This window comes from Caretta caretta, chromosome 25 (genome assembly GCF_965140235.1).
Source record: "Caretta caretta isolate rCarCar2 chromosome 25, rCarCar1.hap1, whole genome shotgun sequence".
Lineage (NCBI taxonomy): Eukaryota > Metazoa > Chordata > Testudines > Cheloniidae > Caretta > Caretta caretta.
The window spans coordinates 16,234,115-16,262,108 of NC_134230.1; the positions used below are offsets into that span (position 1 = coordinate 16,234,115).

At 54.9% G+C, this 27,994-nt stretch overlaps 2 protein-coding genes across 3 annotated transcripts; one reads left to right on the forward strand and one right to left on the reverse strand.

Moving 5' to 3' along the window:
* Positions 1–927: 927 nt before the first annotated feature.
* Positions 928–16,690, forward strand: PCSK4 (proprotein convertase subtilisin/kexin type 4). The gene is made up of 15 exons (XM_048831095.2): positions 928–1,274; positions 4,167–4,271; positions 5,171–5,266; positions 5,711–5,839; positions 7,572–7,648; positions 8,414–8,502; positions 9,969–10,141; positions 10,782–10,994; positions 11,266–11,366; positions 11,952–12,055; positions 12,386–12,503; positions 13,073–13,252; positions 13,977–14,101; positions 14,900–15,019; positions 16,064–16,690. Exons 1-15 carry the CDS (start codon positions 1,098–1,100, stop codon positions 16,645–16,647), a joined length of 2,391 nt encoding a protein of 796 aa, XP_048687052.2. The 5' UTR covers positions 928–1,097; the 3' UTR covers positions 16,648–16,690.
* A 687-nt stretch (positions 16,691–17,377) lies between these two features.
* Positions 17,378–27,811, reverse strand: LOC125627206 (transmembrane protein 79-like). 2 transcript variants are annotated; one of them, XM_075123167.1, is made up of 4 exons: positions 27,721–27,811; positions 24,632–25,524; positions 20,462–20,675; positions 17,378–19,538 (listed from the first exon to the last, which is right to left on the reverse strand). In XM_075123167.1, the coding sequence occupies exons 2-4, from the start codon at positions 25,506–25,508 to the stop codon at positions 19,325–19,327; spliced, it is 1,305 nt and encodes a 434-aa protein (XP_074979268.1). In that variant the 5' UTR covers positions 25,509–25,524; positions 27,721–27,811; the 3' UTR covers positions 17,378–19,324. The 2 variants fall into 2 exon arrangements, with proteins under 2 accessions (XP_074979268.1, XP_048687053.2); XM_048831096.2 differs by having other exon boundaries at positions 24,632–25,652.
* Positions 27,812–27,994: the final 183 nt, after the last annotated feature.

Genomic DNA, 27,994 nt, shown 5'->3' on the forward strand with positions numbered 1-27,994 from the left:
GGGCCGGGTCCTCTTTGGGGGGCAGAGTTGGGGTCCTCTTGGGGGGCAGGCCACACGTGGAATGCCAGGAGGGCTCAGGAGAAGAGCGGGGAGGCCCCAGACGAATATACAGAACTAGAGGAGGGTGAGACCAAGCCTGAGCAGCGGCAGCGCCCTGCAAATAAGGATCATCCCTAGCAAACCAGCTCCCCGGCTGCTCCCCTTGCACGGGAAGCAAGCCTGGGGCATCCTCTGGACAGGGGCTGCCTGCCTGTGAGATCAGGGCAGGTGGGAGCCAAGGTAACAGGCGGAGGGAAGAGCCTGATAAAGCGGATGGGGTGCACACAGTGATTGAAATGGTAAGCTCCTGGGGGCAGGGACTGTCTATGCATCCGGTGAAGCGGGCTGTAGCCCACGAAAGTTTATGCTCTAATAAATGTGTTCGTCTCTGAGGTGCCACAAGTCTGCCTGTTCTTTTTCTGGATACAGACTAAGAGGGCTGCTGCTCTGAAACCTGTCGTTTAGTTCTGTATTTATACAGCGCCTAGCGCAGGGCGGTCCTGGAGCATGACCCCAGCTCCCTAGGCGCTATCTTGAGGCAAATAAATGATACTAATAAAGTATATTTATAACAATATTTATGACAAAAAGAAAGCCCCCCCCCCCCTCCGCCACAACTCTTTGTCATCTTTCAATCAAAGACGAGGCTCCAGCCCGGCAAACATCATCACGGGAAGGAAAAAACACACCCTCACCCAATGCTTTAAGAAAACTACAACCCCCATAAGGCTTCGCAGCCAATGAACCACCGCCTCTCCTCGCAAAGCCCACTGGGAGTTGTAGTTTGTTGGGAGACGAGGTTGTCGAGCCCTGCTGCCTTGGCTTGCGGTTGCTATGGCGACCCCGGCCGGGCCGGGGTGTGAACACGTGGGGTGGGGAAGCCCGAGCAACCCTTCCCCGGCCCGGGAGAGAGGCAAAATCGAGGCCCCGGCTCCAGGCCTAGCGCTAGGCCGCAGATCCCGAGCAGGGCGGGTATTTAAGGGCCCCTTGGCGGGGGTGGCCCCGCGTTCCCCCCCCCCCCGGGCAGGGGAGACCCGGTCCGCGCTCTGGGCGGAGCCATGTCGGCGGCGGCTGCCTGGCTCCGGCTCTTGTTGCTGCTGCTGCTGCTGGCCGGCGCCTCCTGCTGCTTGGGCGGGCTCCGCATCTACCTGAGCAGCTGGGCCGTGAGGGTGCCCGCGGGGGCCCGGGAGGCCGAGCGCCTGGCCCGCAAGCACGGGCTGCTCTGCCTGGGGCAGGTGAGGGGCAGGCCGCGGGGGGAGGGGTAAATAGGGGAGTGGGGCAGGGAGGCGGAAGAGGGGCAGTCTGCGAATGCTACCCCTAGCCCCAGCAACCTGGTCCTGGAGCAGCTGGTTGAACTTTCTCCCTGCTGCCCCACACCCTGCTTTTCCTGCCCCACACCCTGTTCCTTCCCCCCAGACCACCCGCTTCCCAAGAGGGGCTGCTCCCAAGCTCTTCCAGTCCTTCCCCATGAATTCAGTCCATTTCCTGTTCCAAACCCCCTTTCCAAGAAATGGGGGGTGGGTGGGAAGAGATGTGTTTATGAGAGGGGGCTGGGGGCAGCAAAGCATACCCTCCTCCCTCTAACAACACCCCAACATTTGTTCCCCAGATGGAAAAGCTCCTGTTGAGAGCCAGGGGGCCAGGTCACTCCTCTACCTGACTGTCTGCAGGGGGAGCTGATGAAAGGCTGACCTGCTGCAGAAGTTCACACTTCTGCCCTCACATGGCCTGCCATTACAGATGACTCTTCCAGAAGTTACACTGCACCTAGGACTAAGTAGGCGGCTTCCGGCCAGCCCTGCATAGGTGCCATTTGATGTTGCAATCTTTTTCTCCTGCAAACATTGCCTCTTGTTTATCTATTTTCCTCCCCTCACTCTCCCTCTTCTCTGTCATACCTGTATCTGAGATGCTTTTATCAGGCTCTATTTCTATTTTTAGATGATGACACTCTAGCATCATTACCAAGTCCTCCTCATGCGGCAGCTTAAGCTAAAAGCATACACGATGCATATGGCATTGACAACAGATGCAAATGAATCTTTAAAGAGAGGACCTATTATACAGCAAGGTTGTATAGAATACCACTGGTGTTCAGCCTGTTATCTGGCAATTTAAGGGGAAAAAAGTTTAGTGCAGAGCAGGGTCTCTTTCATTCTAGTTGGCCCATAATTAAGTTTTGGTAAAAAAAGACGCTTTTACCAAAAAATCCCAGATTAATTAAAACATTTCTATGAAATTTTTAATAATGTAATGGTAATACTAGAAGGGAATGCTTGCTTTTCCAAACGCTACAGCCCATAACTCTGTTCAGCATTCCCTAGTCTCTCTGGATGCATTCTCTGCACCTTTTTATTTATATTTATTTAGAGTGTTTTAGAACCTAGAGGCCCCAGTTGAGATTTGGGGCCCTGTTTCTGCTAGGTTCTGTACAAACGTTTTGTAAAAGACAGCTACTGTCCTGAAAAGCTTACAGTCTAAATAGACCAGACTGATAAAGGGTGAGAGGGAGGCAGAGGAAGTGACTTGCCCAAAGTTATGCACCAGGTTAATGGCCGAGCTGGGAATAGAACCCAGGTGTCCGGAGTCCCAGGCTGGTGCTCTATTCACTAGATCATGCTGCCTCGCTAGCTTACAGTACCTTACCTAACACAAAGCCAGCCCGCCAGTTGACACTCTTATCTGAAAGAGAGCTTTATCTCCTTTTAGTTCTAAAAGGCTGGCAGCCATCATCCTGCCATGTATCCCCGTAAATCAATAAGAGATCAAATTCACCTTCTCTGCCTATACAACCAGTTTTAGGCCTCAAGGACTCCGCTGGAGCAGCTGTTTGGTTACAAACGACGTCTTCTCCCCAGCTTTTAATCTGATCTTCTGTTATACCAAAAACAAGCCCCCAACTGACTTTCCACCTTGATTTTTCAGATATTGACCTACCCATCTTCCGTGGTGCTTTCTTTGATCATACAATGGCTTGCCCTCTTCATAAAATCCTGGCAGGAGGAATGCTGGTGCTTCATGCAGCCAGGTGTCCCACTAATTCAATGTCCCCTCATTCAGACCTCGTTCCAAAATCCATTATCTTCTTAGTCCTTTTTCTTTGATTCCTCTCCCAGTCACTCTCTGAATTTACTCTAGGATTCCTACTTGTCCTTTATTCTGGGTGCTCAACATTGCACTATTTCAGAAGTCTCAGCAACCACTCCCCACCTTCCATTCAGCATGAGTCTGGGTGTTTTGAACATCTGTTTGCTCCTTTTCCACCCTACGTTGTTTCCTTGGCAGTATGTTTCCTACAAGGTAACGTTTCAATTGCCGAACCAACCTTTATCCAAGTGGTGCTTTGCTAAGTAACAACTACTTGTCTTTACCATTGTATAGGCCTGTTTTCAAGGTAACTCAGCCACATGAATAACCTGAGCCGAAACTTGCCACAGAATGTTTTTATCTCTTAAGCAGAGGATCTGTGTTTGCAATTGGATATTACAAGGATTTCCTCTTTATCAGCTCCACCTCTGTGTCCTTCCCTAGCTTTCTGCTGTAGCATCCAAATGGCCTCATAGAATATTTAAAAGGCTGTGCAGATCTTTGTCATGTTTTTCCCCTGTCTTTTGCTTTAAAAGACATCTTTTGCTAACCGATTGTGGAACTAGCTCTCTATGCTTGGTGTGTTCAGGGCTGGGGATCTTCAGTGGATGCCTGTCCTTTGGGGAAAACAAAATTCCATTCAAACTGCCACGTACTGTGGTTTTATCTAGTGCCCCATGACTGAGTAAAATGGAAACATGGAGAGACCCACCCCAGTTAGCCAGCAGTTGGCAGGCTGATCAGAAATGTTAACTCTCCATTACTCTGAAGGGAATTCTAAAATGACAAAGGCAAACGCAGAAGGGAAATTCCTAATGCAACGGGCCAGTTAAAAAAAATAAATCCACCCCACACAACTCTCTCCTGTTTTTAATATATTAGAATATGGCCAGGGAAAGTGCTTATAAGGGGGCAGAGATCTAGCTTGTATACTCAGAATGCCAGATGCTGCATTTTATTAGACATACATGGTTAATATTTCTGGTGGCTTCTGGTTGTCACCTGTGTCCTAGCCTTATACATAACTCTTCTTTCTGCAGATAATTGAAGGGGAACACTATTACCATTTCAAACACCGAGGCATGGTGCAGGAATCCCTGAACAGACACTGGGGCTGGCATGTGCATCTGAAAAGAGAGCCCAAGGTGAATAGAGTGTAATTTCTGGTAGAAGCTCAAAAGAACTTCAGCTTGCTAGAAAATGCGTTTGTGAATTTTAAGGCTAGACAGGACCATTGTGAGCATCTAGTTTGGCCTCCTGCATAGCACAGGGCAGAGAATATCACCGAGTTACTCCTGCATGGAGCACCTAACTTCTGGTTGAAACATAGCATGGCCTCTTTCCTCCTGTCAGAGCTAAGGTGGAAAGGGATCGGCCAAGGCATCGGCTTCCATGGTTATGTCTATAAATACTGCAGATCAGGCACCGATTGAATGGAGTTGCTGTGCTATCAAACCAGCATGTGTAGCCTTGAATGCAGGGTCCCACCTACTTTGATAGCCCGTCCCTGACAGTGACCAGTTCTTCAGAGGATGGCAGAAGAACTAATAGTATGTTACTATCCACGGTTTGTTTGGTGGAGGGGCTTTCTTCTTGAGTCCCAGCTTGTGATCAGATCCAAAGCATAAGGACCTTTTATCTTATCATGAGCGACTGCCAATGTTGTTTTTCCTAGACATAGTCTGCTAGAGGCAAACCTTGAATGCATATGCCAAAGATCTCCTCGTTCATTTGATGCCCTGTCAGTTAAAATGTCTGCAACAGACTTTGGAACTGATTTGGTTAGGAATTGATAGAGGGTCTTTTCTGTTAGTGCTTTACAACCACAGACGAAAGCTTCAGGGAATGAGATCTACTTCGGTGGCTATGGCAAATCTCCAGGTGTCTGGTTAAAATGGCCACTCCACCAAGCCAGTAGAGCACGGAGGTGTAAATGGTATGGAAAATGTACAATGGGAGGTGACATCTGTCACTGGGAGTAGACCGGCAAAGAGGAACTTGCCGCTTTCCCTGGCATTAAGAAGGGTGACTCCTCTCCATCTAGGTCCACTGGTTTGAGCAGCAAACGCTGAAGAGGCGTACGAAAAGAACCATTGCTGTCGTGCCAACAGATCCTTGGTTCCATAAACAGTGGTACATGGTAAGAGTTTATATTCTGTTACCTCCTCCTGTCTGATCCTCCTCTAACTCTGCTACTGTATCCTCGTGGTTTAGTGGTCCATGCGTTCTAGCATTTAGAGCAGCCAACTGGGTGCCAGGACTCCTGGCTTTTATTCTTCAGTTCTGACTTGCTTGAGGAAGTCACCATTGCATGCCTCATTTTCCTTAGCTGTAAAGTAGGAATAATACTGGTAATAAATCAGAACAATCTCTGTCATTGGAGGTTTTCAAGAGCAGGTTAGACCAGTTACCTGTCAGGGATAGTCTAGATAATACTTAGTCCTGCCTTGAGTGCAGGAGACTGGACTAGAAGACCTCTCAAGGTTCCTTCCAGTCCTACGATTCTATGGTTCGTAAAGGAGATTCATAGATCACAGGCCAGAATGGATCTTTGTGCTCAAACCTGGTCTGGCTTTTGTTTCAGAACAACGACGTCCACCCAGACCTGAATATCCTCACGGCTTGGAGCAAGGGGTACTCCGGCTTGGGCGTGGTGCTCTCCATCCTGGATGACGGACTGGAGAGAGACCACCCCGATCTGTCTGCTAACTACGTAAGATCAATCTGAAACTATCCAGGTGTCCCAAGGTTGTGACCTCCACAGCTGAGTCGTTTGGGATCGATCAGCTACAACCAGTTGCTTCTTTGCAGCATATTCCCTGCAAGGAAGAGGAGAAGCTGTGAAAGAACCTTTGTCCTGGTGTGGTGGGGCTCAGCCCTGGGGAGCCCAGCCTCTGGACGGCTGGATCAAGAGGCTTAGGGAAACTTCAGACGTTTGAAATGGCTTCTATAAAAGAAATATCAAAGACCAAAGAAACATGACAAGATGTAATTAGAGGAAGCTGCGTCTGAGCACATGTTTAGAAAACAAATGGAGAAATCTCCTTAAGTGATCACTTATAGTGCATCTCATAAGTCCTCTAAATAGCGCAGAAGTTGGGTTGACTCCTCCCTCCCAGCCATATCCTCCCAGAGTGACAGCATGCAACAGCTCTCAACCTTTCCAGATGACTGTCCCCCTTTCAGGAGTCTGATTTGTCTTGCGTACCCCCAAGTTTCACCTCACTTAAAAACTACTTGCTTATAAAATCAGACATAAAAATACTGTACAAAAGTGTCACCGCCACGCTAATACTGACAAATTGCTTCCTTTCTCATTTTGATCATATCATTCTAAAATAAATCAATTGCAATATAAATAGTGTCTTGACATTTCAGCGTATAGTACATAGAGCAGCATAACCAAGTCATTGTCTGTATGAAATTTTTAGTTTGTACTGACTTTGCTAGTGCTTTTTCTGTAGCCTATTGTAAAACTAGGCAAATATCTAGATGAGTTGATGTACCCCTCTGGAAGACCTCTGTGTACCCCCAGGGGTACATGTACCCCTTGAGAAGCACTTGGCTAATGGACAAAGCACTGGGATGGGATTCAGGAGACTTGGCTTCTATTCCTGGCTTTGCCACAGACCTGCTGGGTTATTTTAGCAAGTGACTTTTTAGCTCCTTGTGCCTCCATTTCCCCATTTAAAATGGGGATAAATGCTTTGTAAAGCGTTAGGTTTCCTAATGCTCTGGTCAAAACGTAGAGTAGCACCAGTTTAACCAAAGGTGTGATTATAAGTAGACCTTGTCAAACCAGTGAAAGTTGTGTGTAGGACCCTATATTGATTTAAACCTGTTTTCTATTAGTTTAATTTGCATCTAAGTTAAACTGATGTAACTGGGTTTAAACCAGAAGAGTGGTCTACAAAGTTGCGCTGGTTTAATTAAATCCTGTTTATTAAATAACTTTAAAATTAATCCCAGTGCTCTTTGTGTGTGTAGATAAACTCTTCTTTCTTGATGGCTGGACTGTAAGAGACAAGTGGTTGCTGTGATTGAATATAATTGAGACAGTAACCCAGTGGACTGAGCATAGGGCTAGGAGCCAGGAAGTCCTGTTCTAATTCTGGCTCTGCTACTGAATTGCTTTAGGTAATCTCTGTTTTCCTATTGTTAAATTATTAGGCCAGAAGCAACCACTCTGATCATCTAGTTTGTCCTCCTGTGTAACACAGGCCATAGGATTTCCCTGGATTAACCCCTGGGATATTATCAATACCCCATAGGAGCACATGGTAACACTTGTGAAGAACACTCACAATGTGGAGTGCTACATAGATGCTGATTTACCTGGTTGTTGGCTTTGTTTCAGGGGTTAAAGAGAACGTATAATGTCATTGTAACACAGATATGCTTTCTAAAGCAGGATCTTCTCACCTTCGTGTTTCCTCTTGCTTTAGGATCCCCTTGCGAGTTATGACTTCAACAGTAATGATCCCGACCCACAGCCTCGTTACAATGTCTGGGATGAGAATCGGTGAGTTTCTGCAGCAAACGGGGGTGCTGCTGCTTGGGGTGTCCAGATCTAAATCCCCTGCCTTGGGGATTTTGTCTCTCTGGTAGTAGAGCTAATCTCCTGGGTCGTCCTCCTGGTGCATCATGAGATTCACTATTACAATGCATTGAGGTGAAGAAGGTGAAAGCTAATTCTGTCCCTGTACAATGAAGGACTGGGGTTACAAAGCATGCATGTTCCTGTGGGGGGACATTCGGGCACTTGGATTGGAGTCAGAGGGATTTGCCTCAGGATTTCCCCTACCTAAGCAATGACACTAAGCTGCGTCTCAGCTGTAGTGAATGTTACCAAGCGCTCTTGATCTGGCAGGCTCACCAGTGCATGTGTGCAGGGTGCAATGTACCCCAGAGTGTCCAGTACCTTGAATTCCCAGCTGACTCAAACAGGAGGATCCTAACCTTGCATCTGGCCCCTCCTTCTCTTACGGTGACCAAATGTAATGCTATCTGGGCCATCAGGCAGGCTGGGTATTTTCAGTTGTTCTCTCTCTCATCCCACCTGCCAGCACTTATTGCACCACTTACCACAACTTGCACTGACTGAGTTGTGCCCAAATGGAAAGCGACCCCCAAGGTGATTTAAGGAGGGACCATCCTAATGGAATATTCCAGGGAGAGGAACAGCATGCGCTGTCCATCGTGGCAAGGCAGAGTATATGGGGGAATCTGGCTGTTTGGCTGGCAGATATGGCTGTGGTGACTTTTGCTTCCTGCCTCTGTGCCTCAGGCATGGGACACGCTGCGCAGGAGAGGTGGCAGCTACAGCCAACAACAGACTCTGTGGAGTCGGCGTCGCCTACAATGCAAAAATTGGAGGTAAGCGACCTGCTTTCCTGGATAGCTCAGTGGTTTGAGCATTGGCCTGCTAAACCCAGTGTTGTGAGTTCAATCCTTGAGGGGGCCATTTAGGGATCTGGGGCAAAAATTGGGGACTGGTCCTGCTTTGAGCAGGGGGTTGGACTAGATGACCTCCTGAGGTCCCTTCCAACCCAGATACTCTATGATTCTATGATACCTCCCAGATCTCATGGGAAGGGAAGGCCCGAGGTTGCCCACACCTCTGAGCGAGTGCTTGGCCCCAGAACAGGGACTAGGCTGTACAGCATAAGGGCAGTTCTGCAGGCATCTCAAACCAAACTCTTGGTTAAAACTGGCTGCGACTATCCAAAGAGGCAGCACGGTCTAGTGGATTCAGCACAGGGCATGAGGGCAGGAGCTCCCGAGCTCTTAACCCAGCTCTGCCGATTACGTACTGCATGGTTTTGGACAGTCTGTGAGGACCCGACGGATTGGGTTTTTATTTTGCAGCAGGAGCAAGTAGCTACAAATCCATTTGAAGCCAATGGGAATTGCAGATGCTCAGCACCTCTGTACATCTGGTCCCTTAACCTCTGTGTGTCCATCTGTAGAACAGCAAAAACCTCATCCCTGCCTCACCACGCTCTGTGGCTACGGAGATTGACTGGTGAATGCCTGGGCGTTGTGCTGAACATATACAAAGTGCTCAAGGTTAGGCTGACCTGGCTGAAGCTGGAGCCTTGCGTGATACTAGAGGGAGCTCTTGCCTAGCTGCTGCAAATACATTAGAAGAGCTGTTGGCTAATTTATGATTCGGGCCCTACCAAATTCACAGGCCATTTTGGTCAATATCAGTCATAGGATTTTAAAAATTGTACATTTCATGATTTCAGCTAATTAAATCTGAAATTTCACAGTGGTGATTGTAGGGGTCCTGACCCAAAAAGGAGTTGGGGGGCAGGGGGAGGGGTCGACAACGTTATTGTAGGGGGGGGTTGTGGTTCTGCTACCCTTCCTTCTGCGCTGCTGCTGGCGGCGGTGCTGCCTTCGGAGCTGGGCAGCTGGAGAGCGGCGGCTGCTGGCCGGGAGCCCAGCTCTGAAGGCAGTAGCACAGAAGCAAGGGTGGCAACTCAGCAACCCCCCCTAAAATAACCTTGTGAACCCCCTGCAACTCTTTTGTGTCAGGCCCCCTAATTTGAGAAATGCTGGTCTCCCCTGTGAAATCTGTATAGTATGGGGTAAAAGCACCCAAAAGACCAGATTTCACGGGGTGGGGACCAGATTTCATAGTCCGTGATGCGTTTTTCGTGGCTGTGAATATAGTAGGGCCCTAGGTATGAGGCTACCGTGGAGGCTTGCATGCTCATGTCAGCAACTGGAGACGCCTGCTTGACCTGGAGTGGGAGAGGGCTCACTGGCCCATCGAGGGCAGCGCTGGCTCAGAGACCTCTGACCTAGCTGCCCTCTCTTCCCTGGCCCCACAGGTGTGAGGATGCTCGACGGTCCCATCACAGACCTCGTGGAGGCTCAATCCTTGAGTTTCCGCCCCCAGCACATCCACGTCTACAGCGCTAGCTGGGGCCCGGAGGATGATGGTAAAACTGTGGAGGGGCCTGGAATGCTGGCCCTGGAAGCTTTCTACAAGGGGACAGCAAGTGTAAGCACCGGCTCTGGGCATGGCTCCTCTGCCAGCTTGTTACCTCTGAAAAGAGCCTTGGCCTCTGGTCGTCAAGGGGGTTTGTGGCTTCTGAAGGGGAGGGATAACATAGGCTAGCCCCCCAGCAGGCCAGCTCTGGGCCAGGCACCTGGGGCCAGTTCAGGGAGGAATTCTGCTCCCCCCTGCACGACACAGCCCTGGGTGCTGGGTGTTTTTTTGCCCTCCACTGAACTGTCCGAGCCAGCCTGCTGCGAAAGGCTTGGCTAGCTAGAGCCTTGGTTTGATCCACTACGAACAATTGTTGGGTATAATTTTACATGGAACTAGCCCCGCCCTTCCTGTTTATTCCCATCTCCCTCCGAAATAGCACCCTGTACGCATGCTGCGGCAGGTGGGGATTGGTCAGCTTAACTACAGTGTATTGTTTCCATGGAAACTAGGTCAGCTGTACCCAGGACCCTGGAATATCCGTGTCTGAGGGTCCGCACTGCGAACCGACCAGGGAGCCGGGAGGAGCCCTGTGTCACATTAGCAGCATATTAACGCCACTGCAACAGCACAGGACTCTGTCCCGACACCTCCCCCTCCCCCCCGCCCCACGCAGTGTAACACTAGTCCCAGCTTGCTCCCCTCCCCACAGGGGCGCGGCGGCCTGGGTTCTCTCTTCGTCTGGGCCTCTGGCAACGGCGGCATCCACTCCGACAACTGTAACTGCGACGGGTACACCAACAGCATCTACACCCTGTCGGTGGGCAGCGTGACGGAGAGCGGCCGGGTGCCCTGGTACAGCGAGGCCTGCGCCTCCACCCTCACCACCACCTACAGCAGCGGCACCAAGAGCGAGAAGCAGATCGTGAGTCCCCCCCCGCCCATTCCTCTCTCCCCTAGGTTAAGGCTGCACTCGAGGGCCCACCGCAGCGGGGCCCCAGCCAAGAGGCGGCTCAGTGGTGACCCCTTCTGGCCGACTGGGGAGCCGACTGATGGCTCGAGAGTTCTGCCCTTCATTTCACTCCTTTACCCGCACAGGCCAGCTCAAACCCAGCAGAGGATTCAGCCCAGAACGTATCTTGGCATCTCTCTGAGAAGCCAATCCCACGGCTTCCTTACCTACCCTCTCTCCCCAGGTGACCACTGATCTGCAGCATCGCTGCACCGACAAGCACACGGGCACCTCCGCCTCTGCCCCCCTGGCTGCAGGGATGATCGCGCTCGCTCTGGAGGCCAAGTAGGTAGAACGTGCGTTCACGCTGCACTCCTACCCGCTAAGGCTGTTCCTGCCTTGGCAACGCAGCCACTACCCCCAGGGAATCTGCTAGGGCCTCTTTCCAGAGTCACTTAGAATGTCTGTAGGGATTATGGTCAAAATATCTCCCCATCGCTCCGACAAAAGCAAACATGGTATCTAGTCATGTGGAGTCAAAATCGCTCATGACCTGGGTCGCGCAGTCTCCTCTCCAGGGATACAGTTCGGGAAACCAAAGCTAGCGCCCCCTCCCAGCTGTTCAGCTTCCTGCAGGAAACCCAATTGGTGGGTCTCCATCCAGTCCAAGTGGCTGGGTGTCCACCCCACTGTCTGCCCTAATTGGCAGAGAAGCCAAGGATGGAATGAGCCAAAGATGCTCATCTATTAACCCTGTAACGCAGCCTCTCCAAAGCACTGGAGACCAAGCTGGGACTGCCTGGAGAAAGCTTGCCCATGCTCTATCTGTTGTGTGGATGAGCAGAAGCCACCTGCCCTCTCACCAGCCCCAGAGTCACCTCAACCTTTTGATACAGGAGACCTCTTTCCCAAAGTCCTCCTTGTCTCTAGCCCAGCACTGACGTGGCGCGACATGCAGCATCTCGTGGTGAGAGCCTCCAAACCAGCCCATCTGCAGGCAGAAGACTGGGCCCTGAACGGAGTTGGACGCAAAGGTGAGGCTGCTCGTTAAATCTTTACTCAGTGCAGATTGCTACCGGGACCCAGGGATCCTAGTTACATCCGCCATGGTATTTAAAAGAACAAGAGGCTTGCAGCCCTTAACAGTCTTCGTTGGCTGTTGATGGTCTCTACTAATGCTGCAGCATCTAGACCAAGTGCACCTTCCATGCTTGCTGTGAAAGAAAATGCTGGTTCTTTGGGTATCTAAGAGCTGATTTTTCTCCAGCAAATCTGGAAGCAATAAGCTACCACGAGTCACGTCTTAGCAGTCCGTTGTTGAGGCTCACTGATACTTCCCTGGGCTGGGTGTCTCTGTTTTTCAGTGAGCCACCATTACGGCTATGGACTCCTGGATGCTGGTGACCTGGTGGACCTGGCCAAGAAGTGGACTACAACCAGGCCCCAGAGGAAGTGTTCAGTCAAGGTTGTCTATGCACCCCTGTAAGAGAAGAAATCCTGTTGGAATCTGACCCCTTGTGTTGCGTGGGGAATCCTGGCAGAAAAGCCTTTCTGTGCACAAAGCAGGAGCTTCCCATAGACACTTTCTCAGGGAAATGAGACCTTGGGATGGGGATCAGATTTCCAAGTATGGGTTGGATACATACAAACACCACAGCACTTCAGGAGGTCCTGCTGTTGCAGTTCTGTGTGGGTGTTAAAGGGGGTGGCAGCAAAGATTAGTGACTGCCTGTCCCTCATATTCATGGAGGCAAGAGCTGGGTCACTGGGGGCCCTCCCCCAGAAAAAGAATAACCCTGCCTGCAAAGCATGATCCCCATCCTCTGCTTGGACCCTATGAACTTACACCCCAAAGCTCTGCTCTGCTTTAGCTCTGGTTTGCAGGATGCACCAGACCTGATGCTGTTCCTTTGTGGTTTCATTAAAAAATGTGTGCTGAAGCAAGAGGCTTTAGTAGCAGGCTCTCCTGTACCTGATCTCATTGGGTTTCTGGGCCCCAAGCCGAGGGAGAGGGGCAGACGCCTTCACCTCCTCTTCTTGTCTCCTGGCAGGGAGATAGGCTCAAAACTCACAGTCAGCAAAAAAGTCTCCACCTGCATCGGGAGGACCAGGTATATCCGCTCCCTGGAGCATGTCCAGGTCCGCATCTCTCTAAGCTACAGCAGGAGAGGGGATCTGGCCATCTCTCTGACCAGCCCAATGGGAACCAAGTCCACCCTGGTGGCCATCAGGTAAGGTACCAGTAGGAAGTGTTTAGCTCACACTTCCATGGGAGAAGGTGCAGCCTGCAATGATCAAATGGGAATTTCATGGATATAGAGATTTAAAACTCAAGTCTTAGGGAATATGATTGCTCTAAAACGAGTTGTGGCACTAGGATAGGAGTTCTCAACTTGCGGGTCACGACCCTCCAGAGAGTCACAAGCAGGTGTCAGGGTTACAGCCGCCCTGCCCTTCCCATATTGCTAAAGGTGAGTGTGCAGGGGGCAGGGAGGTCCTAGCTAGATGAGAGGTAGGTCATTTCTCTATATGGATCCATTGCACTGGGGACATCAGAACTGCTGCACTGGAATGGATCCATGGATTGTCTGGTGTGGTATCCGGTCTCCAACAGTGGCCAGTGCTGACTTCTTGAGGGGAAGCCACCAGCCTCCACAATGCACTAGATTACAGGGGCACCGGTTCCTTCCTGACCCAAGCTGGGGAGCAGTGTATGCCCAGAAGAGTTACCCCAGCAGGGCTGTGAGGTGAAGGCTGCTTCGAGAAGTCTTCCTGCTAGAAAGGCAAATGGTTGAGGCAGCCAGTTCTCCTGGCTCTGGTACGTTTGAAGCTGCCGTTGTAAGAACCTGGACACTTGTCTGAAGCTCACCTCTGGGTTTCTGAAGTGCATCCTCTGATCTTCTAGTGTCCAAATTCTGAAGGGTTTGAGCATTTCCCTTCCCTCGCCCCTGCTAGGCCATACGACACCAGCAACCAGGGCTACAGGGATTGGTCCTTCATGTCCACGCACTTCTGGGACGAGGACCCACAAGGCACCTGGACGCTCTTCCTAGAGAACAAGGGAGATGCCTACAACACAGGTGAGCGTCCCCGCCATGCAGGAGACATATGCAAGAGCCCATTTGCTATCGCTACAGCTGCTTTTCCTCTGGTTAGCTGAGGCTGAGCAGAGTTCAGGACAGGCTGCTGAACGGCTCAGCAAGTGGGGATGTGCCTAAAGAACTGGAGCGATGATCCCCTGTAGGTCAGCGAGGAGTTCTAGGCAGCAAGGTCTCTTCCTGGGTTAGTTGTTACTTACATTGCCATCTCCCAGTGGGAGTGAACTGTTCCCAAAGACACTGGTGTCTCCCAGATGGCCGTTCACAACTCTTCCCCTGAATGCTTGTGCAAGGGGAAGCTGAGCCAGAGTTAATCCCTATGCACCAGGAACCAGGTGGTGCCCCTGAGCCCTGTTACATTTCCTCCCCTGTGCACCCCTCCTTTGCTGTCCTCTTTATCCCATCCTCCTGCACCCCTCAGTGTACACAGGGCCTGGACTAAATTCCCTCTTCTGATAGGGATTTTGGAGCTAGTGAGGTTGCACTGCTTGGGATCCTTTAAAGCTCCCTTGCTAGGGGCACTCTCATGTATCACGGCCTTTAGCACTGGGATGGGGTGGAGTGGGCTCCGGCTGTGAATGGCCATGGCGTTCGTTCACTAACCTGTCCAACACCCGGTGTCCCAGTGCTCATCCATAGCACCTGGGGTTAACCCTTTGGGCCCAGAGCTCCATGAAGCACCCGTGCAGGTGTCTTGTAGGGAACTCGTGGCATCTGGGATCATGGGCTCCCCAGCATCGAGTCTGAAGCCCCTCCTCTCTTGAACTCCCTGCCCCCCAGGGTTCCTCACCAGCTTCGTCCTGCAGCTCTACGGAACGGACGAGGACATGATGGCCAGGCAGGTAGCAGCCTCCGTTGTGAGCGAGTGCGTTAGGCGGGACTCCAAGGGAATGTGCGAGGGTGAGTCGTCCTTGTTCTTCGTTACCCCCCTGGCACCAATAGACTCACTAGCACAGGGCCCCAATGGGGCTCTGTTGTAATCCTCAAGCAAAGTCAAGAGTTATCCACAGCCACGTGGCCTGACCCCCACGCACCCCCGGAGCAGGCAGGGCTCTGCCAGCACAGCCGGCCACCTCGGCTCACCTCGGAGGAGACCGTTTGCCTGGTGAGCTGCGGGGGAGGTACGTCTGTGCAGCAGCCTGAGGATGCTTCCATGTTCCCTTTAGACTCTTCTGGCTGGGTCTCCTGAGTAGCCAGTCAGTGGCCCTCCTCAGCGGGATAGGGGGTCACTGAGTGACAGACCCCCGTCCTTGCAGCGGTGCTGTGCGCCAGGCCCTGGCCATACTGGCATCTCCTGCTGGCCCCAGGAATGAGTTGGGGAAGCCGGCTGGTGTCCTTCCCCCTCCTTCAATCAGGCATTACAGTGGGGCATGGTTGGCTTGGCCAGAGGGGCTGCTAAGCCATTCGGCCTGAGCTCAGCAAACCGGGCCGGCCTGGGGCTGAACCAGTCTCAGCCTTTCAGTCCCGCAGGCAGAAACGCTCTGCTTCTTATCAGCATGCCTGTCCCTCCTTAAGCCTGAGGGGATATCAGTGCTCTGTGCAGCAGGTTGGAACTAGAAACCACCTAGATTCCTGGGAGTCACAGGTTTGAATCCAGGCAGGGTCAATTTAACCCTTTGTCCTGCAGAGAGCAGTAAGTGGCATTCCACACCTGCAGGGCTTCCTTGGAGGAGACCTTAAACACCAAGGCCCAGATCCTCCAAGGTATCTAGGCTCCTAACAGCCACTGAAATAGCTTTGTGGATCTGGGCCCAGGCTCCCCTCTGCTGTGTGTGGGCACTGGCCATGCCTGGGCACCTCAGTAAGATGGGCTGTAAGCCCCTTCGTGCCCCACAGCTGTGCAGCTGGCTCTGCTGGCTGTTGCCCATCCACCCTGCAGAATGCAGCAGAGGTGGCTGCATTTCAGCCCGGGGCTCATGCTAACTCTTGCCCCTCTCCCTGCAGAATGCAGCAGCCCCTTCTATGCGTTCCAGCACCTCTGCCTGTCCTACTGCCCTCCCCACTCTTACAACCGATCCAGGAGGTCTTCCCGCCTGAATGGGAGCCCACACCCTGTCCAGGTCTGTGCCACCTGCCACCCGTCCTGCTACACGTGCCGGGGGGACACCGCCAACAACTGCACCGCCTGCCCCCCCTTCTGCACCTTCCATGAGCTCTCACACTCCTGCTCCCCGCCAGCGTACCCCTTCCTCTTTCCCAGCAAGCCTGCAGAGGGGCAGCACGTCGTCCTCCTCATCCTGGTGATCCTGCTGGGCGGGGGCCCTCTCCTCGTGGGCATCCTCTGCATCACCTGCCATGGGGTGTCCCTCGCCGCCTCCTGGAGGCAGCGGAAGGGGCTCTGCGCTCTGCCCACAGCCACTGGCTTGGCAGGGGGAAGTGAGACTGGGACCAGTGCTAACACGAGAGGGGCTGGGTGCTTAAATGAGCCAGGGCAGCTGCAGGCTCCTGGGCCACCAGTGGAGGGCAGTGCTGGCCACGTAGCCCAGACACTGCCTGCAGGCCATGCTGCTTCCAGACTTAGAACCTGAGACCACCCCCCTCCCTGTGAAATAAATCCCCTATTGTCAGTCAGAGCTGGCGCCTCCTCTCTTGGTGCATGCAGGTTGGACTGGAGTAGCAGAACCAACCCTAGGGGCTGCCAGGACCCCTGCATTGGCTACCACTACCCTGCCCCCACCTCCCTGAGCCTCAGGGGCTGGAGAGTCAGGTGGGGGGGCTCCGTGCTCCTCTGCGCCTGTCCCTGGCTGGAGCTCAGCCAGCATGGCTCCTGGGGGCTACTGCACTGGCCAAAGGGTTGGCCCAGGACTGCAGAATTGCGACAGCAGCCCAGCAGGTGTTCAGGGTATCACCTTCCCCGCCTTGAAGGGAGGGAGGGAGAGTGAAAACTGATGAGTCGAGAGAGGATTTTCCTGTCCCTCTTCTTGCTGGAGGAGGTTTGACACCTCAAATGCCTGTGAGCCGATGCAGCTTTGCAGGTGGGAGGGGGGGAATGTTAAGCTGCTAGCTGAATGGCTTGGCCCACAGAGCCCCGGGGGTCTTGCTAGGTAACGAAGTACCAAGCCTTGATCTCTTCAGCCCAGAGCATCAGAGGCCTTTAGGAACCTAATGCCTATTGAAAGCAATCGCAGCTTGGTGCCGAAGGCTGTTCTGTGAGGCTCTGGGCCTGCCCTCCTGCAACCAGCTCCCGCAATGGCTGTGTGCTGCCGAAATCCCTCAGTTGCACCGATCCCCCTTTCAGTAACAGAACAGCAGGGCCTGAAGAGGTAGAAACAATATTTTATTTTGTTCAGAGGTTTTTGCCCAGGGAGTTTCTACAAGGACCCAGCTGAGCAGAGTGGTGGCCGCTCTCACTACACGTAAGGGCCTTTTTGTGCCAGAAGGAGCCAGCCAGACCCTCCGCTTGGATTTCAAGGGAGTTCTAGCAGCTGTGGAGCTGGGCCCAGGCCTGCACAATGGTTGTATAAGTGGAGGAGGGAGGCAGGTTTCTGTTCCACGAACAGAACTGAGGGGCTTGGCCTTGGGGGCAGCTTAGACTCAAGTTTCCCTTCTCAGAATTCACCGTTCAGGTGCTGTCACCTCTGGACAGAGCGGAAGTGGGGAGTTACCTCTGCTCAGCCAGGGAAGGGAATACTCCGTCCTGGCAATAATCCTTGGCAGGGAGCAGGGGGGGCGGCAAAGGGAGGAAGCCTAGAGCCTGGGTGGGTGTTTTTCTGCCTTGGGCAGTGGTGGAGTTAGAATCCTTTGTGGTGATCAGACTGAGAGGCGAGGTGAGATCTTTTATTGGCCTGACTTCTGGGATGAGGGACTATAAGAGATATGTCCCACCAGTCTTGTCTCTGTAAGGTCCTGGGCCCAGCACTGCATATTGACACAATACCACTTCATGTCCCCACCCAACAGCACTAACAGCCGTCTCCTGTCACACTACAACCAACCAGCTCCCCTTCCATCCGCTGCTTTACCAGCCACACGGGCTTGCTCCTGCCCCCTGCATCCCACACAGCTCACCAGACAGCATCCACGCTCCTCCCGCAGCCAGCCCAATTTCCCATTCCTCTGTACCAGTCGTCACTCTGCTGCTCTGGGAGCAGGGGCCACCCCCCGTGCGGAGCAGGGCAATGCTGGATCAAGTCCACTGGCTACTGCTCTGCTCCAGCTCGTCACTGAATGGGATGAAATCCTCTCTCCCAGCAAGCCACTGCTGCCCCTCTTAAATCAGAAAGTCACTTTGATCAAGAGTATTTGGGATCATAAATGCACAGAGAAGGGCTTAATCCCCCCCAGCCACTCACAGAACTGAGTACCTGGCTTGTGCCTGCAGTCAGTGTTATGTAACTTGCCGGTACGTGTGGGGGTTGGGTGGCAGAGACAGGAAAGGACAGCTCCTCTGGGCACTGCTCCAGCTGCCAGACCCATGTTTGTGGGGTGCCCCGGCCCCGTGGAGGAAATAGCAATAAAAACAACAGAGCTGTAGCTGAGAATTTCAGAGCCTTCTCCTGGGAGTTCTGGCTAATTTTCAAGGGCAACCAAGCCAGGCTTTTGACCCAGGTCTGGCCTTGCCAATCTGCCAGGATTAGCATGTCCTTAGGACGCAGTTGCTCATCTCTCTGCCCTGGCTGCAGCAGCATGCCAGAGGGAGGTAGGACCAGGCCACATCAAAGGGAGAGGCTAAAGCCCCTCTCCTCTGGGCTCAGATTAACCTTGGCCATGCTGCAGAGACAGCTGCGCCCCTGGAACACAGCACAGGAGGGAGGGAGAGACCAGGCTTGAAGGGGATCTCCCTGGGCAAGAATCTCTATCTGTTACAGTATCTCCTAGGAGCTGGTGCTGTTTTGCATGCTGCAGGCGTTCAGATGGGAAAAGCCCTTCCCACACTGTGCTGTTTGGTAGCACAGTGCTGGGCCCTGCTGCTCTGTGCTGTCTTAGTGACCGTAGGGTGGAGGTTGCTAAGAAGTTGCCTTTAGCTGTGGGGCTCTTCCATCACTCAGCCCTGCCCAGCTGTGGGGGACGGGGGGGGGGACACAGCTGGGGAGGGGCCAAAGCAGGGATGCAAACAGGGTAGCATGGCAGCTTTATGCTGCCTTGTGCACTGACTGTTGTGACCGGCTGGCTGGCTGGCTGAGAGGTAACAGGACGTCCCTCCAGGGTCCAGAGTTGGAGGCTGCTGGAGCTCACGACTCTCCCTGTCCTGGGCCATCTCCTCCTTCAAGTGCTTTGGGTCGCCGGCTCCCACGTGGGGGCAGGCGTGGCCCCACCGCCGTCCCCACCTGCTGGAGAGGGCACGAAGAGGAAGGCGAAGCCCAGGTTGTACAGACAGAACAGGTTGTAGCCAGTCATCGCCAGGGCCGGGAAGAAAGCGAGGCCGAAGCCAAAGCCACGGTAAGCGCTGCCAACGTGGAGGCTGATCCAGTAACAGCATCTGCAGCACAAAGGACAGAGAGTTCGCTACCCATCCCCGGCGCACCAGAGGGCTGAGGGCAGCTCGCCAGGTGACTAGCACATGTAGTGCCCAGCAGTGGTGCGTGATAAGGATGGACTCCCTGCCCCGGGGAGCTTACGCAATTCATGGAGAACAGGAGTGGAGACCAGGGTGGGGGAGAACACGAGGATCATGCAGTTACTTGGGAGGTTAAAGGTCCAAGTGGCTGAGATCATCTCTATCCAGTACCCATTATAGCCTCCCTCGGCCGTTCATTTGACACCAAGTCATTCCTTGCCCAGGCTGCAGACTCTTGTTGAAAGCTTCCCCAGTCTAAGAAATCAGCCAGCCAAGGAGATGCAATCAGGGTTAAACACCTGCCAAAGAGATCCGGCTCAGAACATGGCTGGAAATAAACAAGAGGCTCTGAGAAGCTCTCCTGTCTGTTACATCACGGTAGCACCTACTGACTTCTACAGCCTGACCACTCTGTGGATGCTGCTCCGGGCCGGCATGCAGCCATGCCGATGGGGGAAGGAGGTTTCTGGAAGGCAGCGCAGCCCGAGCAATGGGCCGGGAATCCCTCGCGACGGTCCTGAGGCAAGCAACAGGCCGGGAGGGGCCACCAGCTCAGTGGGGAGATGCAGTTAGAGGGGACGCGAGGGGAACTACACCCAGAACAGCTCAGTGCTTCAGTTCCCACTGAAGAGCCAGATCCTCAGCTGGTGTGAACTGGCTTCAGTGGAGCGATGATGGGCAAGAGTGGCGCGTCAGGCCCCCGAGTTGTGTCTCTACTAAGGAGGGGCCGGACAAGAAGCATTTAACTGAATCTCTGTGGGGTGCAGGAAGGGGTGTGGGGGGGAGAGGATTAACGGTGCATTGTCCATGCTGCCCACTGGCCATCCCTGGTCCCAGCGTCTCACCTGCCAATGGAGAAGAGCCCGGCCAGGATGGGGATGAGGCGCAGGTGCTCCTGGGCCAGGAACGTGGCCAGCACCACCATGTTGAGGCCAAAGATGACAAACTGCTCCATGGAGCTGGTGACGTACAACCGGTGGAGCAGGACAGGCGGGGAGCGCGTGTCCAGTGGGTCAATAGCCACCGAGCAGAGCTTGGCGAGAGCCCCGAACATAACACCTAGGGGCAGAGCGGGATGAGGGGAGAAGGGGAGAGGTTTGCATCAGACACCACAGCCAAACTCAGGCTCCTTCATGCTTCTGAGCGCCGATTCCAGGCCCTGCCGTGCTCTTGCTGAGACAGAGCCACTCTCGGCCAACAGCACCAGCACATACAGCGCCACCCCCCATGTTCCCTGTCCCCAGACAAAAGAGCTTGTGGGCTTGGCAGAGCCCGGGGGTAAATGTGGCTCACCCAGTCCCTGGATACAACTCCTCCCTATTTTATCAGTAGCTGTTCAGTGACCACCACGTGCTCGGAGCTGTACCAGACCAAGAGTTTATAGGGCCCAGAGTACTGGGCATTTAGGGAAGACCACTGCAGAGATTAGGGTGGCACTCAAGTGACCCAGATTCAATTCCCTGCTCTGCTAGACTCCTTACATGGCCTTGGGCAGGTCTTAGCCTCTCTGCACCGCAGAACCCCAGCCCTGCCCTGCCTCACAGGGAGTTAAGGAGGATGAAGACTGTGAGATGCTCAGACACTACGACAATAGGAGCCATAAATACCCTAGATAGATGGCAGCCAGGACTTCATCTGTGGTTCTGCCACTGTGTGTAACCTCAGGTGAGTCATTCAGCAGCTGCATGCCTCAGTTTCCCCATCTGTACCATGGTGATAATAAGCATCAATCTCAATGCAAAGCCCTAGGCGCTACTGTACCAGTGGACGGAGATACCTCACAGAGGGCTGAGTCCATTGGCTGGCGAGGCACAAGGCAGGACACAGTGGGCCCCAGGAGAAGTATGAGACACGCACCTGATCCTACACTTAAAGCCTTGAATGTGTGGCTGCACTCCATCCTGTGTGTCCTGCTACCTGTCTCCTGCTGAGCCCAGAGGCCGGCAATCTGCATGTCACTCGGGCTAAACCTTACCCACCATGCAAGAAGGGGAAGCCTCGGTTTGTAAGTCTCAGAGGGCAACCAGGACTTCCCTGTACAGGCTGTAGCAATCAATGTCACTCAGAAGGTCAGACCTGCTACCCTTCCTCCTCCCCAGCTGATACCCCCGCTGCCCCTCATCAGAAAGCCTCCTGGTCACAGTGAGATTTTCTCCCCTGAATTAATTCCCTGGCAGACAGGAATCAAAAGCCATGATCAAACATTCAAGGGCAGGTGGAGCTGACTGCCCTGATCTGGCAAGTGCCAGCAGAGGCTCAGAACTGGGTCACTAGGTGGGGAAGGTCGGGGGGGGTCCCTTTTGATCCCTCCCCACACAGCCTCCTACCAGATGCAGATGAGAGTTATTAGTGCATGGAACACAGAGAGGGCAAATTTCCTACGAGTGCAGCTTTTTTGGGGCGGGGTCTGGAACCTAGATCATGGGGCAGGGCCGTGTTTGTGCAGATCACGGGTCCCATGCCGTGCCAGGGGGGCTTCCAGACATGACCATGCTACAAATAATCAATCATTATAAGGGACTGTCTCAGGGACTGGATGCTCAGGAGGTGCACAGCAAATTCGCATGAGCAGTGAGTCCAGGCCTCCACCCCACCCAGCACCCAGTGAAAGGAGAGGATAAGCCAGCTGGTCATGCAAAGCCCAGTGCATTCAGCCCCCTGCACGCCTCCAGCCTAGACATCCAAGGCCCATCTAAGTCCCTAGATGGGTGCCTTTGGTTTAGCGTCTGATCAGACTCTCCCTAAGCTCAGGGGCTGGCTAGGCAGCTGCTGCAGCAGCTCCCACTCCTCTCTCATTAAGGCAGGAATGCTGGGCTCAGGGATCCTTCCAAAATCCAATTCCAGGCCAACAGGCCCATGTTTGCTCCCTGTCCCGCTTGCTGTTTACAGAGATAACAAAGAGGAATGTTCTCTGTAATTAAATTGTCTCCCCGCGTGCCTTCCACGGGAGATGGACGGGGGCTGGGGCCCGGCAACGTTCATCCCCTGTGCTGACAGCACCGAGACAGCGGGAGACGCGTACAAGTGGCAGAAGTGCCCAGGCCAGGGAGCAGCTGGGCGTGGGAGATGGAGCTCGGGTGGCTGGAGATGGGAGTCAGGCCCAGAGGACATTCCTGGCTTGGCTGGTGGTGGAAAGGTCTCTGCCAGCACTAGGGGCCCTTGGGGGGCTTAACTGGAAATCAAAGCAGTGACCGTGCATTGGGGCGACTTCTTTTTCCCTGTAGACTCCAGCTCTGCCACTCCCCCTGCTCGTGGAATAACAAGCTGTTCTCAGCCATCAGGGAGGGGACTGGGGATCTGGCAGGTCTTCTCCACGGCCCATAAGCGAGGTCTCTGCAGGCATCTGCAGCCACACACACACTGCTCCGACCCAGGGTGGGGGTGGGAGTATTGTGCTCCTGCCACAGAGGGGCTGAGACTCCGCAGTGAGCTATAGGACAGTAGGCTCCAGGGGCCATGTCTGCCCTGCAAGGGCGACCTCGCAGCACTCACTAGAAGCCTGAGCCAAACAGATCCAGTGGAACCTAGGGAGGGGGTGGAATCTTCATCCTTACAGGTTTTTACGGCCCGGCTTGACAAAGCCCTGACTGGGATGATTTAGTTGGGGTTGGTCCTGCGTTGAGCAGGGGGTTGGACTAGATGACCTCCTGAGGTCCCATCCAATCCCGATATTCTATGATCCTATGAAACACTCCAATGGCCTTTGGATCAGGCCCTGAGCAGCCATAGTCCTGCCCCAGCAAGCGCTGGGCTCAGTGCAAAACCCGGGACAGATTATAACAGGGCTGGTGCCACAGTCCCGGTTTGGAATGAGGAGTGGGATCTCCCCAGGACATCAGAGGGTGATGGGTCATGATTGGTGGCTGTTCTGGGAGTTGTCCACTCCTGGCCCACTTATAGGGAGATTTCCATTGCCAAGTCAATGCACATTGCAGAGACCCCACTGCTGGGTAACGAGGATGAATTGGTGACGGGGGCTGGCAAGCCCCAGCCACATGGCACCCCATGGAAAGCAATCAGCACACAAAGAAATTAACTGGGGTGGGGACCACATCTTCCCTCTACTGCATTCAGCACCATGGCCAGAGCAGGGAGGGAAGTGGGAAATGAGAAGGTAGAGGGGAACCCCAGCTGAGGGCAGCCCAATCAGCCATCCAGCCTGGTGTGCCTGCAATGGGCAGATACACCTGCACTTGCTGGGGGTCCGGGGAGCAGCTTAGCTGGTGACGCCATCCCATATGGCACCAGGCCCAGTAGGAAGTGGCTTTTCTGTCACCAACAGGGCAGAGTGAATGTCTTGGTATCTCGTGTTGCAGAGCATGGAAAGTCTGCTGCTCTTGGGACTCCAGACTCTTTCACAAGAGCCCAAGTGAGGAATCCAAAATGAACGGAGGAAGGTCTCCGGAGAGGGGAGCCCCTCACAAATACCCATGTGCCCAAGGGGGCTAAGGCCAAGACACAGGAGTCAATAGAAAGATCCTGAGACCCTTGTGTGAGGGTCTCAAGAAAGGCAGATGGGCCAGAAGCCGGAATTCTGCTCTCTTCATCCGGGTTCCTAAGCAGATGTTGCAATGACCCAGGTCTGAGAAATGCCAGTTGCCACCCTCCTCCCCCGACAGTATCATTATCCCCATTTTACAGCAGGGTAAACTGAGGCATGGGGAAGGGCGTGGCAGAGCCAGGAATAGCAGCCCCCGGCCCCCTGCTTTCGCTGCTCAATAACTCTCCCTCCGAAAGTCAGGACTAGAGCCCTGGTGGCCAAACCAGCATCCGGACCAGCCCCTCATCACCCTGCCCCCTCGTGCAGTCGCACTGTTCACCAATGCAAGGGGGGATGCAAAACACCACCATCCCGATGTGCACTGGGGTAAACTGCACCAGGGACAGAGCCACGATGGGTTGGGGGGTGGGCAGGCAGGGCGACAGCTTGGGTCCCCCAGAAGCTTGCCAGGAGGAGAGGAGATTCCCTCCTGACCCCTGCCCAGGCCCTGAAGCCCGACGACCCCTGGCCTTACCAAGCATGCTGGGCACCACGGCGATGAGCAGGCAGCGCAGGGCGAAGGCCGCGCGGCTGGCCAGATCCGGGCAAAGCGGCGGCTCGAAGGGCAGGAGGTAATAGAGTCCGTAGAGGACCCAGGGCGCCAGGAGCAGCGAGACAAAGACCGAGGACACGGCCTTCAGGTGGGAGCTGGTGCAGCAGCCATAGCACTTCCCCGGCGGGCGAGGGGTGGGCTCCTCGGGGCCACGGGAAACCGGCTCCACACCTGAGCCGAGGAACGGCTGCTCCTCCCTGGGGAGAGGCCGACCGGCCGTGGGGTGTGCCGGCCCCTCGCTGTGGGGCTGCGCCCTGCTTGGCTCTCTGCCAGCGGGCAGATGCTCCGTGTGCTGCACCATGGGGGTCTCTGCCCCCACCCTGTCCAGCAAGCAGGTCTCCTTGGGCACTGCCATCGCCACACTGTCTCCAGGCCCCGCCCAGCCGGCCTCCCGTGGGTCGCAGCCCCATGGAAGGATGAGGTCTTTGGGGTCCATTGCCATGGGAAGCCTGGGGTCCCCCTGCACTGTGGAAGGCCGGGGGTCCTCCCCCAGGAGAGGCCCAGCCCCCTGGCTATGTATCCCTTCCACCGGCTCAGCCTCTGGGCCTGGAGAGTCGCTTGTAGCCAGGCTGAGGGAGGCCTCCTCCTCAGAGGTGGAGTGCAGCTCCTCGACGGAGGACTCGGGGCTGTCGGAGACAGGCGCCAGGGAGATCTGGGTGTCCAGGTCCAGGAAGGGCGAGAAGGAGAGGCGGCTCGGGTCTATGTCCTGCAGCTGGTCGATGAGGTCGGCAATGGAATCCTTGACACTGTCAAACTCCCGCAGCTGGTGGCAGCTGGCTGGGGCCTTGGGGGCTGTCATGGCTGGAGGGGTGGGGCTGCAGGGCAGAGACTCGTCAGAGGCCGGGGGAGAGAACAGGGTGTCCGACCCCCCTCCTGTGCCTGGCAATCCCCAGGCCTCATCCGCTCTCCTGGCAGGTAGGTCTCACCATCATGGAGGGGGAATCTGAGAGACAGAGAGGGGAAGGGTCTTGCTTAAGGCAACCCCACAAATCAGTACCAGAGCCAGGGACAGGACCTGGCAGTCCTGACTCCTGGGCTCCCTTGATCTAACTACTAGACCCTGTTCCCCTCAGAGGTGGGAAGTCCAGATTCTCACCTCTGAGCTAACCGGTGGGACTCCTGACTCCCAGCCCCCTGCTCTAACCACTAGACCCCACTCCCTGTCATTGCTCCTGGGAAAATGCAATATGCCAATCTCTTCCAGCAAGGTTTCTCATGGGGTGGGGGGGGGGGGGGGGGAGCGACTGACAGGGACATTTTATTGGATTTGATTTGATGCCTGAAAAGCAACTGTCACCGCAGATCTTTCTGGGGGGGGAGAGGGGGAGCTCCATGTTATGTGGGGCAGGATTTCTCTTGGAGGGACAGGTGCTGTGATCCCCTCTCTCCTGCTGGCCCCGAGGATCAGAGCTAGGGGCTCAGTGCTCTTAGCAGAGACAGGCCTCTGCTTCCCTGGTGAGCAGGCTCCTCCTGTACCCTGAAGATGCGACTGAGACCCTGGAGCTAGATGGAAGGTGCCACCCCTGGGAAAGTGCTATGCAGACCCAGGGCTCCCATCGGGGCAGAGCCCTGCTGCCCCACAGCTTGTGAAGGGAGCTGGAATGGGGCTGGAGGCCGGCTCCAGCCGGCCGGTGTGCAGTCTGGATTTCAGACCCCATAGGGTCCAGGTGTGACAGGAGCCAGAGGGTTCAGGGGGAGTGGGGAAAGCTTTGTCTCCATGCAGGCTGCAGGAGGGATGAATGGGCCACTGAGCAGAAATTTCCCCAGTCTAAGACAGAACTCATCCCTCCCCCAATGCAGGAGAGAGGGGCCCTGTGGGGCACAGCCCATGGGCTGGATGAGCCCTCAGGAATAGCCCCCGAATGTGCCATGGGGAAGCTGTGTCCTTATAACAGGGGCCTCATCACTGCAGTGGGACAGAGGACAAGTGACCCACACCCACGGGTGCCATGTTGCTGGGATACGGGAATCGCCTTGGTGCACAGATCAATGGGGCGGCTCCTTGGGAATCCCATCTCTGCTACCAGCCAAATCTGGGAGGAGAACTGCCCCACAATGCACCTGGATGGGGAATATATCCCACAGGGAGGTGGTCCCCCCGCCCCAGCCAGCCATCGGCTCCAGCCCTAGAGCTGGAAGCGAAGTTGCTGGACCCAGTCCTATGTACTGTGATCTGGGAGATACCTGGGTGGGGCTGGGGGGGTTAAAGGCACGGCACGCAGGGCTCCTAAGCAAACAGGTCTCTTTGGCGTATGTGCCCCTCCCTCTGCCTCCCCCCTTTCTGGGACAGCAGCATCCTCAGCGCAGCTGGGAAATTACACCAACCTCCGCCCCCCCCCCCCAGCACATATCAAAGCATTTCACCGTTGCTCCCAGGCTAGGAAAATGGGGTAACTTGTGTCCCTCCAAGATCTCCACTGCCCCCCTCCTCCCATGCTGATGGAAAGCAGAGAAGAGACATCTCAGTGAAACTCCACCTCCCCACCCCACCGTGTCTCCGTCCGGGGGCCCCAGCCAAAGCCGGCCCCTCAGAGCGACCCTAAGTTAGACAAGGAGAGGACTCTCCCCCCCAACTCTAGTGGGATGGGAGGGCGATGGGGGGGGGGGGAATCCCTGCTCTGTTAGGAAAAGGTCACTTCGAACAGAGTCGAGAGCTCAGAATACAAATGGATTTGAAACCTTCAGCCCCCCCAGCCCTTTCCCCTCCATGCCCCCATCGATTCCTGCCCCCTATTGCCCCAACTGTCCCCCACATCCAGCCCTGCCCCCTCCATGCCCCCCCACATCCACCCCTGCCCCCATTGCCCAACTGCCCCCAACATCCAACCCTTCCCCCCCACATCCACCCCGTCCCTACCCCTTCTGTATCGCCCCCAACAACCACCATCCACCTCCCCCGTCAACCCGGTCCCCTACATCCAACCCCCGAGCCTGCCTCAATTCCAAATCACCTCCCTCCGACCTGCCCCCCATCTCCAGGCCCCGTCCCTCCTGCGCCCCGGCCGGCTCACCGCGTCCCCCGGGACTCTCCGCGCAGCGCCCGGGCTCGGCTCCGTCTCGGCAGCGAGTTTGAATGAAAACGCGAGTTAAGTTTCTTGCCTGGCCAAGGCGGCTCCCCCCGCCCCGCCCCGGCCCGACCCGGCCCATCCCCGCAGCTGGGCGGGGCCGGCCGCGGCCCCTAACCCGGGCCACATGGCTCTGAGCCCGCCAGCGGAGGATCCCAAAGCGCTTTGCAGACTCACCCTGCCGGGGAGGGGGGATTCTGGGGCCCGATTCTGCGCCGCT

Bases quoted from the DNA above. Each gene is read 5' to 3' on its own strand.
- PCSK4 (XM_048831095.2), top strand. From the start codon at position 1,098: ATGTCGGCGGCGGCTGCCTGGCTCCGGCTCTTGTTGCTGCTGCTGCTG. The intron at 8,503-9,968 runs GTAAGCGACCTG...CTGGCCCCACAG, and splicing joins CTACAATGCAAAAATTGGAG to GTGTGAGGATGCTCGACGGT. The intron at 15,020-16,063 runs GTGAGTCGTCCT...CTCTCCCTGCAG, and splicing joins CTCCAAGGGAATGTGCGAGG to AATGCAGCAGCCCCTTCTAT.
- LOC125627206 (XM_075123167.1), bottom strand. From the start codon at position 25,508: ATGACAGCCCCCAAGGCCCCAGCCAGCTGCCACCAGCTGCGGGAGTTT. The intron at 20,676-24,631 runs GTAAGGCCAGGG...CTCTGCCCCTAG, and splicing joins CGTGGTGCCCAGCATGCTTG to GTGTTATGTTCGGGGCTCTC. The intron at 19,539-20,461 runs GTGAGACGCTGG...TTTGTGCTGCAG, and splicing joins GGGCTCTTCTCCATTGGCAG to ATGCTGTTACTGGATCAGCC.